Here is a 12,438-nt window from a genome sequence, read left to right as displayed (position 1 = left end):
GTCAGAGTGGAAGGTGAACTTTGTCATATAAGAAGGCATTATACATGTCACACATATCAGTCTTCAGTTTACATAAGAGAATCAGATCAAGGCTTTGACTACGATCGTTATGTCACGCATATAGCATAGTTGTACTCTCTGGGGTTGATGAAATATAAAGAACAAAGTTTGAAGTAAAGTACTGAGTATAGCCTAAATGTTGAAACCTTTATCCTTCCTTTCTTTTTCTCCATGCAAAACTCTTTGGATATAAAAATTTTCTCCAAATTTCAAACATCCTAATTAAAATGTCACAATATTTTACACCCACTTTTGCAAAAATCAGGTCAAAAACTACTTTTTTTATTGTCTGATTTCTTTTTTTTCTTTTATATCGACACTTTTTTTTGTTGTGTTTCAATTTCCTTTCAAAAGCCATCCTACCAATTATGTCCCAAAAAATTAAAGTTCATGCATATTTGACAAAATGGTTATCAGAAGCAGTTCTTTGTCATACCTAAATATAAAGATAGGCAATCTACTTCTTCATTGGTATTTTTTTATTTTACTAAATGTTGACTAAATCAATGTGTTAATCACCACAAACTTGACCTAAATATAAAATATGTGAATCCAATTTCTCTTAGTGACACCTTATTCTCTTTAAACTTAAACTGCTCCTGTTGTGAGACTGATAAAAAATGAAATGGCCTTAGATAATGTTGATATACAGTAATTCTATTTGAGGAATCACTCTTCAAATATTTTTTGGTGAAAAGTATCAAACACTTTCTTAATTTTTTTTTATTTAATCAAAAAATATAATAAGATTCCTACTAACCATCATAGCTTGTATCTTATATAAGGCAACATGCCACATTTATCAGATGGCATGAGAAAATTTTGAAGTTTCAGGAAAATTCAATGACATGGAAGTCATATTACCTACTGTATGTGGCTAAGAAAGATTAGGACATTTGAGCTGTATGTGGCTAAGAAGATGTGTAAGATTGCAACTAAATATGTTCCATTTAACATATCAAATTAGAGAAAAAGCAGTGATCCTGTTGCTACGAGTAGGTTCGATACCGACGGTATCTAATTCGGTGGTCCAACTATCGCGACTGCACTACCATATTTGTTTTATGAAAGTTGTGAATTTCGAAAAGAACAACAAAGCGAGGTAAGATTCAAACTAAATCAACTTAAGAGTATAATATGTTTTCTTTTGGTCCTCGACTTGCTCACCTATGTTCTTATGCATTTAGTACTTGCTTTAGTTGCTCAACAGCAAAGATTCTCTCTAATAGGAAGCACAATTGTACTTGCATTAGCTGATTAATAGCAAAGTTTCTCTCTCAAATCTGTTCATATAATTCATTCATATCACCTACCACAAGAGATGGTGTGACTTGTGCTAAAATTTGTTCCTTAGGAACATGTAGTCCAGAGAGAGAAATCATACATCATAATATAGTGGATATATTACACCTTGCACAAGACAAAGATCAAACTTCAATCTTACTTCAGGAGAGGAGGATGTTGTATCATTCAACACAAAGTCCCATGACAACAACTACAGTGATCGAGACAAAAAAAATCAAAGAAAACCATAAATCTCAAGTCCATTTGATCAAATTTGTAGACCCAATAAAATTTTAATCCAGATTTTATCAGATGAGAAAATATCCCCATATAATAAACTTCGGTACACACATATAGAGTAGAATTCAAATATGACAGCCACCTTTGGGGATGATGAAAGCCTTTGACATGAATACACAAAAAAATATTAAAGCTATGATCCTAAGAAAGGAAAGAGCAAGTGATTATTGGAAAGGGCAACTTTTTTTTCGATTATTTTTAATTTATCATCTTAAAATTTTCTCCTAGATCTTTCATAAATCTACCATTTTCCAATTAAGGATACATATAGAGTTACTGTAAAAGAGGATATTATATTGCTTATAAGATATCTTCATACTATTGAATGTTAGAGATGACTGAAAATTTGTTAGAAAATAACATGCATTTGACAAAACTTTATAAAACTTTATGTGTGTGTGTGTGTGTGTGTAGATATATTTATTTATCTCATTTCACAACAGGTATCAGATCCAATTTGATGACCCTATCAGAGGGCCTCGTGATGTGTGCCTCGGTGATGGATAGATGCTTCCCATATGATCGATGAGAGTCCCCCCACCCGCGAAAGTGATGGAGGGGACCTTTTCTATGAGTCCATGACATATGAGTTCGAACCTTATCAATAGGACCATTGGTTTGTGTTATTCCACTGCCGTGCAGTACATGTGAGTCACGTATACACCAGTATGTGGTCGTATGGTATTGGTAGAGAGTATAAAGTTTGGACCACCCGATGGGAATGCATGCCAATGTTAGGGAGGGTCATGTTGGTGTCCTCACCTATACTTGATGTGGACTTGTAAACAACTATGTTCTACAGATCTTCATGTTATCCTGAGACACCATACATACGATACATGATTCAATTGGATGAGGGTTTCCATACCATGTGTATGTATTAATCATCATGTGGTAGATGTTACTTGCAGTGCCCACGACCTCTCCTTCTACAGTGGACCTATGAAGCTGATATGATACCGGAAGCTGTTCTAGTAATCTCTCTCTCTCTCTCTCTCTCTGTGTGCCTGCATTCAAGTGGTGTTATCTTGTCCATTTAATACATACGTAGAGAACTGATGGCGCCCACTGCATGCATTCCTCAGTTCTCTTTCCCCATGTTCTTTCTTCTTCCGGGCCCATCAATTCCCTGCAGGCAAAACCTCCAGTTTCCTTGTGACAATTCTAGCTAAAAGGAATCCTTTCCCTCCCTACTTTGATTATGATCCTGCAGACCCTTTTCGTTTATAGCTACATAAATGTGAAATGACTGTGCCAATGTTTGCATGATTCATCCTGCCACAGCATCATGCAGCACTGTGCAGCAAGGCATGGGCATCTTGGGATGGGAGGAGGAAGCAGGAAGAATCCGTATAGGCTCTGCAACCCTGAGGAATACCGTTGAGGCTTCGCTGTTGGGTCGCTTTCTCTCCTCATCGGATGCGATCAATGACAAAGTTATACTGGAAATTTAAGAGAGGATCTAAAGAGAGAGAGAGAGAGAGAGAGAGTGCTCTGCGTGATCTGCCCATCACTTGATCTCATATTCTCATGTTTTGTAGGAAGGGAGGCAGAGACAGCTGCAGCAGCAGCTGCCACGGCTGCTGCGTGCAAAACGAGTACTGAGAGCAGCAGCTGCCACGGCTGCTGCGTGCAAAACGAGTACTGAGAGCAGCAGCTGTCTTCATGCAGCGGCCAACGCGCTTCACCTGTCTCCTACGCCCGTCAATAATCGTGATGATACGTGTGACCAACGAGACCATGACTGCTGCTACGTAGCATAGCCGGCCTTCGTACGTGCGGACGTACACGATCATTAGGATGAAAATTTGGAGGAGAACAGCTCACCAGTAATTATTATGACGTGATTTATTATAACAGAAAATTCATTGGGTAATTGTTTTTGGGGGGCGGCGAGTCTGTACGTAACATTAACAGTGAGAGGTGCTGCTCCTGCGAAGTGACTGCACGTTTGAGTGGTGTGGGCATGTTCGTGGACCTCTCTTCCTCGGCAGAGCTCTACGTCTGGGCCCATCAGATGAGCAGAGTTGCTCTCCCTGCAGGCATGTTAGCTTCGGAGGATGAGAACTCCAATGAATCTATTCTTCTTCATGCTTGGCAGCAAAGGAACTCCAATTAGTAGGTACTATTCTAAAGGAAGTGCTCTGAGAATCCAGTGAATTCGTTTCTATCAAGTGATAGACAGAGAGAGCATCTCTTTGCGCAGCTATTCTACTTAATCTTGTCCACGCAGGACCCGATCTCTTTAGCTTAAAAGACAGGAAATGAGTTGTTTAATCTGATTCCTTTATGAATGATGTAAATTTTGCTTGAAGTTTATTCTCTTAGTTGGAAAACAAAGATGCAATGGTTTTGGGTATAATTCTCGTGAACTTTCAGCGGACAGACATGTGAAGTATGATTGAGCTTTTGAGACATATTCTCTAATGGTAGTTGGCATTTACCAGATCTTTTCAGGTGGTGGCCACTGACTCATTCCAAAGAATTCAGACACTTTACTGTGCCAAAAACTAGAGAGAGAGAGAGAGAGAGAGAGAGAGAAGGTGAGATTCAATTACTTTAACTAAGTGGCTCTTAAGATGCCTTCTCTTTCTAGAAACGATGTGACCATGGCATGAATTATTCTCTCAGTTGCTTAGACACATTAGTGACTGAATTCAACTCACTGTATCAACTGCACTTTCTCTTAATGTAGTTCATATTGAAGAAAAAGATAAGTTGCTTCTTCATCATTATCCTCAAAACATTCTCCCTAATGTCAAGTGCAGTTCATACTGAACTAATGCGTAGCCATCACTCTAGTAAGGCACAAAAGGCTTACCCAATTCTTTCTTTTGAACCTCCCTGTCATGCAAGTTGCATAGCATCTTCACAGTCAGCCTGCAACAGCTAGGAGATTGAGAAAGCAACATACGATCTTCCGAATACAGTATCAGATGCATGGGGTTGACCTCCGTAAGGTTTGATCCTTCTGTCAATTTAGCGTAGATTTCATTACAGATCTCAGTGTTGAGTTTGCATAACAGGCTGTATAGACATGCAAGCATATTTCATATCAATACAGGAAAGTCCATCTGCAAAGTCCTCTGTTTTCTTTAAGTCATCTTTTCCGGAAGGAAATCACGTGTTAGCATGTTGTTTTGATTTAGATTATAGAAAGGAGAAAGTGTTGCCTTCAAGAGGAAGCTTGGAATCTCCTAATTTTCCATAAATTATTTTCTTTTTCTCACTTTTTTGGGGATCCGGTGTCCATCTGGACTTCAAGGTGCTGTGGTGCAAGCAAGAGTGCAGATGCTAAAGATCACCTACGGACTCGAGCAAGATATCTTCAACCTCGAGCGTCGCCTTTCCAAGTACATCTTTTCATTAGCATTAGTTCCCTGTTGGTCCTTCACTTCATTTTGCAGGGGAGAAAACTTTGCTTCATGCATTTCAAATCATGCATCAAATATGTACACTCCACCAGAACTGAAGCGAATTAAGACCAGTAACGAATAGCAGAAAACTCCGATGAGAGTTGCTACAATCTCAACACAAATGCATTGTTAGTGGTACAATCATCATATCCTAAAAATCATATCATATGATTCTTATGCTGATATCCTTTGCAATTCCACTACTGGATACGCGATTCCTTTTGGCTCGCTCCATGTTATCCTGCGGATATAAGAGGAAAGGGTTCGGATACCATTCCCTTTCCAGAGGCTAAATTATTACAGAGAACACACAGAGCACGAGGGAACTAACAAGGCTTAGCAGGAAAGAAATGTAAGGAAGGGAACCAAAGGAATATTAGTATATTAAGATCGAGATAGCATAATATGATCAGATGTTGGGATGCCGTGTCGAGAATATTAATGTTGTGCTGCCTGCTCTCGTCTCGACTCTTTTCTCATCCATGTTTCCTTTTAGTCTGTAACCAGTAGGCCATGGCGACAGCACTGGGAAGAGCAATGGACTCTTTGGTATCTCTCATTTACTACCCCTTTGGGTATCAGCGCAACCACCGTAAGAGTTATAGCAACAGCTACTATTACACGAAGGCGAAGAGTAACGGTAGGAAGATGTCCAAGGGAAGGCCTCTGTCCTTGCAGGTTCTCTCCTTCATCCCTTGTTTGCCTCACGTTGACACAGGCTTGTTGCAGATATGAAGTAATGTTTCTACTGTCTCTCGTGCAGACGGTGGAGCTGAAAGTGAGGATGTGCTGCACGGGCTGCGAGAGGGTCGTCAAGCATGCTCTTCTAAAGCTCAGAGGTGGCTACTGCTTACGACTCACTTGATTTGAGAGTAGGTAGTGACTGTTCTTGCGCAGGGGTTGATTCGGTGGAGGTGGACTTGGAGCTGGAGAAGGTGACGGTGACGGGGTACGTGGAGCGGAACAAGGTGCTCAAGGAGGTGCGGCGGAGCGGGAAGAAGGCGGAGTTCTGGCCCAACCCGGACCTCCCGCTCTACTTCACCACCGAGAAGAACTACTTCCACGACGAGGAGTCGTTCCGGGGCAGCTACAACTACTGGAGGCACGGCTACAACGGGGACCGGCACGGCCGTGTCCCGGTGCCGCAGCGAGGGGAGGACGCCGTCAGCAACATGTTCAACGACGACGACGTCAACGCGTGCAGAGTCATGTGACCGACAGGAGCAGCACGTGAGGGCGATCACGCTGTGTTTCCTTTGGAGGTTTAATTAGACTAATGAAGCGATGTTTTATCTGATGAAATCGTGTGAAGCAAATGTCCTAATTTTTACATCATTTACTTTGATACACGATAATTTCTTGGGCCCAGTCACAGCTTGGGATTTCTCGAGGGCGTGCATGCAAAATATATGATGATCGAGGGTATAAATGACAAAAACACAATGGATGGGCCGGGCTTGTGTATCTCTATAGGTCTACCAAACTACTCATGACTTTGAAGATAGATCGATGCATCGCGGCAAAGAAAGATACTATTTTTTCTAATGAAAAAATCATTAATATCATGATCGATCAGTCTTGACTCATGTGCACAGAGTTATCCAGGTATTTGTGAACTTTTTTATGTTGTGGCTGAGGTGTCAGCATGGTTCGCAAGGTTGCCCATGTAGATGCTCAGGTCACGTCGACGTCTGGTTGGGTTAGGTCAAAGCGTCATCTCCCGAGCATGGTTCTCCCTCGGTGGGTTGCTGATGCTTCGTTGTCAATTCCTACACAAAGATCGAGGTCGAGAGGGGGATTTCCAGACTCGACCCCTCCAAAGTTCAAGTCAGTGTTGTGAAGTTAAGGGGAGTTAAGTGTCCTCCTTCCCGATCAAAGAGGGTTAGCTTCTATACATGTGAGGACGAGTTGGCCATATAGGGTCAATTAACTGCGATCGACTTCTCGGGCGACCGACTTAAACTTTTGTGCGAGTGCCAATCGATCTGCATGGATTGACGTCTCACGATGTCGTCCCAAGTTTTCTGAGATGATTGTACCGTGATGATATCGTTCGTACATAGGGAGCAACGAGCGATTGCCCGTCACGTGTGTGCTACGCATCATATCGGACTTGAAGTTCTATGTCGGTATCGTCGTGTCTACTTACCTAGATCCACGTGGGTGATACCAAAATATGTCATATCACCGGGATACCTCGAGGTAAAATCATAAAGTTTTTAATGTGCCATACGTGTAAAAATTAAAATTATAAAAAGTTTATTGATCAAGCAACACGTGGTACATAAATATGCACAGGAGTGATAAAAATGATTCTTCGATTCCTTATGTTAAAAAGATGAACTTTTATATCTAATTATAAAATTTTATATGAAAATTTTATATGCATTAGTCGATAAAAATCTTGATTATTGACAATAAAGTAGTGAAGTATGAGATCAAAATTTTACTTTTTTTGTTAAAAAAAGTTTAAAAGTGATGAGTAAAAAGAATAAAATATTTATTTATTTATTTTAGATAAAAAAGAATAATATAATAAGAGAGATATACTTCTCGTGCTTAGAGTGGCTGTTATATATGGTGTCACACTAAATGGTTAAAAGAGATTTTTCTATATCATTAGGACGAATATGTATAATTAAGATTTAATATTGACGTGACTATTGATCCTAATGTATCGTAATATAATTATTTTAAAAATTATTTTAATTTTTTTTATGTGTGTCATGTGTCATGCTATTAAAAAAATATATTTTAAAATAAAATTAGAAAATATATTTTTCATCACGTATTTAAGAGAATAAAGATTGGCTAGTAAAAATGACATTAGAGTATAGCTATTCATGTCTTTGCATCCCTCACTAAGATTAGACATCACAAAGAAAAGAAAAAATCTTGCTTAACAAAAAAAAAAAAATCTCCATTAGTATGGTCCAGAAAAGATCTTCACCATCCACTGACCCTCCTCATTATCGAACGGTCGTGATCTAAAGTTTCCAAACCCTAGCGCTCCTTGGCTCTCTAAAGAAGGAACCCCAAACCTAAATGAACGCACCTATAAAAGGGCTCGATAGCGTTTGTGCTTGTCCGCCCATCGCCCATTCGTGCTCATATAGCCTTTGCGGAGGCGGCGCAACGAGCGAGCGATCTCTCCCAATCGCCACCGGAGATGAAGACCATCCTTTCGTCGCAGACGATGGACGTCCCCGAGGGGGTCACCGTGAAGGTGAACGCCAAGATCGTGGAGGTGGAGGGCCCGCGCGGCAAGCTTACCCGCGACTTCAAGCATCTCAACCTCGACTTCGAGCTCATCGAGGGCGGGAAGAAGCTGAAGGTGGACGCGTGGTTCGGCTCGCGGAAGACCACCGCCGCCATCCGCACCTCCATCAGCCACATCCAGAACCTGATCACCGGAGTCACCAAGGGGTACCGCTACAAGATGCGTTTAGTCTACGCCCACTTTCCCATCAATGCCTCCATCACCAACAGTAACAGCTGCATCGAGATCAGGAACTTTCTTGGTGAGAAAAAGGTACGATCTCGTTCGATCTTACCCTGTCCGTTCTATTCATATTCGTTGTCTGTGTTATCGCTAGTCTATGTTAAGTCGTTGCCACTTGTTGTGGGTCAGCCGCTCTTGTTGGGTTATATGAGGGAGAGTTGTCAAGGAAATTTCTGGTTTTAAGTAAGCTATGCAAATGTACATGTTTTGTCCGCAGACTAGTTCAGAAATTGAACATTTGTTCATGGAAAGATCTGTCTTGTAACATGGATTTACAGACACATACCACTTTTACTTCTTTAGTGTGATTATGGTATGGCAGATTTGTCGTATGTTCTCCATTCCACTAAATATCCTACGAAAAAGATGTGATATGTGATCACATGGGCCTTGATGATAAAATCTTTGCGCAGCAAAATGATTCTTCAAAGATTGCCATCTTTCTTCTATGCCGTTAAAGTTATCATTTTATCATCTATTTTCATGTGATATAAATCTGATTTACTTGTTTGATTGTTTCACTAGACATTTTATGCAGTATTTCATCAGATGGGAGGCTTTAGTAACAGAATTTTCGTGCAGCAATGGGTTTATGTATCATCAAGAAAATGTTGGGTATTTTGGATTTATATCTGTTGACTACCAACACTCATAAGACTATGTTTCAACGCTATTGAATTTCTTTAGATGTAAAATACTGGAACCTGGAGTAATTTACCAAATGATTTTCACTAGGCATGCTCTATGTTAGTAGGATGTCAAATACTGGACATGCATCTTACCTGTCATCCGGATCCTGCATCATGAAGGAGTTCTTTTATAATCCCCTTTATTGGCACTTCATAGAAGTTAAGGGTGTCAATAACAACTAACCACTTTGCTATATGTGTTTAAAGAAAAAAATAATTAATCAACATAGTCACTGACCCTTTGTCTACCTCCTTTGGAATTCACCAACTTAGCATTTTCCATCAGTTCATATGCTTATTGCTCTCCACGTATCTGCAATGTGTTGCTTTAGAAACAGTTTTAAATTCATCAAATTAGCGGACCTTGTGGAGATGGATTGATCTCATGCATTTCATCTGTTTGTTTTCTTTACCCATTTAATTTTTGTATATTGGCTCTAGATTTGGAATTTTAAATATTTTCAAACAGATGAGAAATAAAGTGTGTTGTGTACTGTTGCATTTTCCTCTAAAGTGGCATTTGGTTTGTGGGATTTACTGAAATTAAAATGAGAATGAATATGTTTGAATAGTGATGCATTTTTTCTAAGTTGGCATTGGGTTCATAAGATTTTATTACTTTATTTCCAGTATTTGGTTTGGGAATGAGATTCTAAATTCCATTTTGGGAGAACTAATAATAAGGCTTATCACAGATTATCCTCTGTAATTATCCTTTTTTAACATTTCGATCCCTACACTTTTAAAAATTATATTGAGATTCCTATAACTACAAAAGTAAAATATTGAGATTCCTATACAGGGTTAAAAAGATAATTTTATAAAGTTAAAGATTTGAAATAATGGGGTTAAATGTTTTGCTTTTGTAAGTATAGGGATCTAAATATAACTTTGACATGATACTAAAGCATAAGATAATGTAGAAACAAAATCATATAAAGCACAAAGTATGAATATGTATAAATATGATATTGATACAAATAACATAAACATAAAATACTATAAAATATATTTAACAAAGAGTAGATTTTCAAAAAATAAATAGTATAATTTAGTAATAACAATATACAGAAAACTGCTTCATATGTACTTTGAGAATAGGATAATGTAGGTAGTAATGTACAACTATGTAAAAGATAATTATATCGATAGCAAAAATAAGATTGATTGATATAATATTTTGTAGATGGCTTATTGTGACCAACATTTGTTTATTTTAATTTTGATTCTGGAGTTGAACCAAATATCATGAAATTTGGCAATTCTGATTCAAATTCCAGTGCATTTCGAACATCATTCAGATTTACTCTGATAATCAATCAAATGCTATATACAAGCAGTTCAAAACATGGTTTTTCTGATGCCATTCAACTAAGTTTCCCTTCTATTCAATGCACTGATTTTAATTATTGTCCAGACTGAAAGATGTTGTTCTCTTAAATCATTCACCTTCAGCACATTAAGAAGATAAATATGTAGATATTGCTGAGTGAATTCCATGCTTCAAAAAGTGGTCTGCCAAGTTCTCTACCTGATATGTGAATTCATCATTGTTGCAGGTGCGGAAAGTTGATATGCTTAATGGTGTGACAATTTTACGGTCTGAAAAGGTTAAGGATGAGCTTGTCCTTGATGGGAATGATGTTGAACTTGTTTCTCGCTCTGCTGCTTTGATCAACCAGGTCAGCTGTTTACTACCTTAGTTAAATATATAATGGATATGAGGGGTTGTCGTGTTTTGCTCTTTTTGTCGTTAAGACAGCCACTTATTTTCCCTAATTTCTTGAAACCTACGTTTTGTTTTATGTTCAACAGAAATGCCATGTGAAGAACAAGGATATAAGAAAGTTCTTGGATGGAATTTATGTCAGTGAGAGGGGAACAATTGCTGAGGAACAGTAGTCGCCTATACGACCAAGAGAGCACTAGTTGAGCTTGGATAGGAGGGAGACCATGGTGCCAGCTAAAACATTTGGATGGAATGAAAAGCTTTGGTTAATTTTTTTTTGATCTTCTTTACTGCAATTTGTCATTTGTCTTAAGAGTTACTGTAATTCAAGTTCAAGATAGTTAGCTGTGGAGACGCCTTTGTTTCTTTGGTACTATAACTGTATCTTTGTGGTAAACTATGAAAGAACCCATTTATGATATATGCTGGCCAAATGTCTTCATCTTTGCATCCCCATTTAGCTAGTTCTGGTAGTTTTACTATGTTATCTGCATTTGCCTCTATTTTGAGTTGTATTGTAATAGAAATCATGCTTACTCTTCTTGATTGAAGGTGGTACTGTTTCATCTCATTCACGACTAGATTTTTTTGGCAAATTAAATCAGACAGGTGAACTTTAAGATGTTCATCTCCAAGTTTGATGCATGGTGAACAGTAGGCATTCATTATTGACTAATTTGTCTTTCTTTTAGTGTAATTTTGGTGTTTTGGATCAGACTTATGTTTTATTACACGATAGTTTTAATCTTCATCCTTTTGGGTTAATTACATTATATCTCTTTGTAGTTAGTTGCAATATTGGTTGTCTCGTCCTTAACCCGTTAAGCAGATAGGCTGGGGTCACTAGAGCTTTCACCGTTGTTATATCTCTCATTGAGCGGTCTTGTCGTTGCTTTTGCATTTGCGTTGGCATTGAATACAGTTGCCTAATATCGCAAGGGTCGTTTGGCGAGAGGTGGTGTCGGAATTGACACGATAATGAGGGAGCGGTAGGAGCTTCGACGACTCTAGCTTCGAGTCGAGGTTGAGATCCCTCCCAACTAGTCAATGACGAGGCAGCTCGTGGAGATGGGTGACATTATAGTGATAGCAAACCTTAACATCGTCGAAGGCGATTAGACAATTGTATCAGTGTCGACTCTAATAACATCATCGAACTCGGTGCCGACTCCAATAGCATCACCGAATGTAAAATTACCACCGAACGTAAAATTATCTTACTATCTTTTATTTTCGTATTTTCATTAGTAAAACTAATGTCGTCAGTATAAATAGATCTAAATGTATCATTTTTATAATTATATAAATATTAATATAATTTTATAATTTTTAAAAATGTAAAAATCGATATGTTAAAGGTATGTAATTAACTATATGGATAATCTATAATTAACCTCCTCATGCCTCAATTTTCTAACATTTGGTTTCATCCCAAACTAAGTTTCAAAAGATGAACTA

At 38.5% G+C, this 12,438-nt stretch overlaps 2 protein-coding genes across 2 annotated transcripts; both read left to right on the top strand.

Annotated features, from left to right (window-relative positions):
* Positions 1-5,430: 5,430 nt before the first annotated feature.
* On the top strand, positions 5,431-6,395 carry LOC135626982 (heavy metal-associated isoprenylated plant protein 44-like). Its single transcript, XM_065132864.1, has 3 exons — positions 5,431-5,738; positions 5,824-5,899; positions 5,958-6,395. Exons 1-3 carry the CDS (start codon positions 5,574-5,576, stop codon positions 6,272-6,274), a joined length of 558 nt encoding a protein of 185 aa, XP_064988936.1. The 5' UTR covers positions 5,431-5,573; the 3' UTR covers positions 6,275-6,395.
* Positions 6,396-8,134: 1,739 nt separating this feature from the next.
* On the top strand, positions 8,135-11,401 carry LOC135626739 (large ribosomal subunit protein uL6-like). Its single transcript, XM_065132317.1, has 3 exons — positions 8,135-8,592; positions 10,811-10,933; positions 11,067-11,401. Exons 1-3 carry the CDS (start codon positions 8,230-8,232, stop codon positions 11,151-11,153), a joined length of 573 nt encoding a protein of 190 aa, XP_064988389.1. The 5' UTR covers positions 8,135-8,229; the 3' UTR covers positions 11,154-11,401.
* Positions 11,402-12,438: the final 1,037 nt, after the last annotated feature.

This window comes from Musa acuminata, chromosome BXJ2-11, assembly GCF_036884655.1.
Source record: "Musa acuminata AAA Group cultivar baxijiao chromosome BXJ2-11, Cavendish_Baxijiao_AAA, whole genome shotgun sequence".
Taxonomy (NCBI): Eukaryota; Viridiplantae; Streptophyta; class Magnoliopsida; order Zingiberales; family Musaceae; genus Musa; species Musa acuminata.
This window is presented reverse-complemented; position numbering and strand designations above follow the sequence as displayed.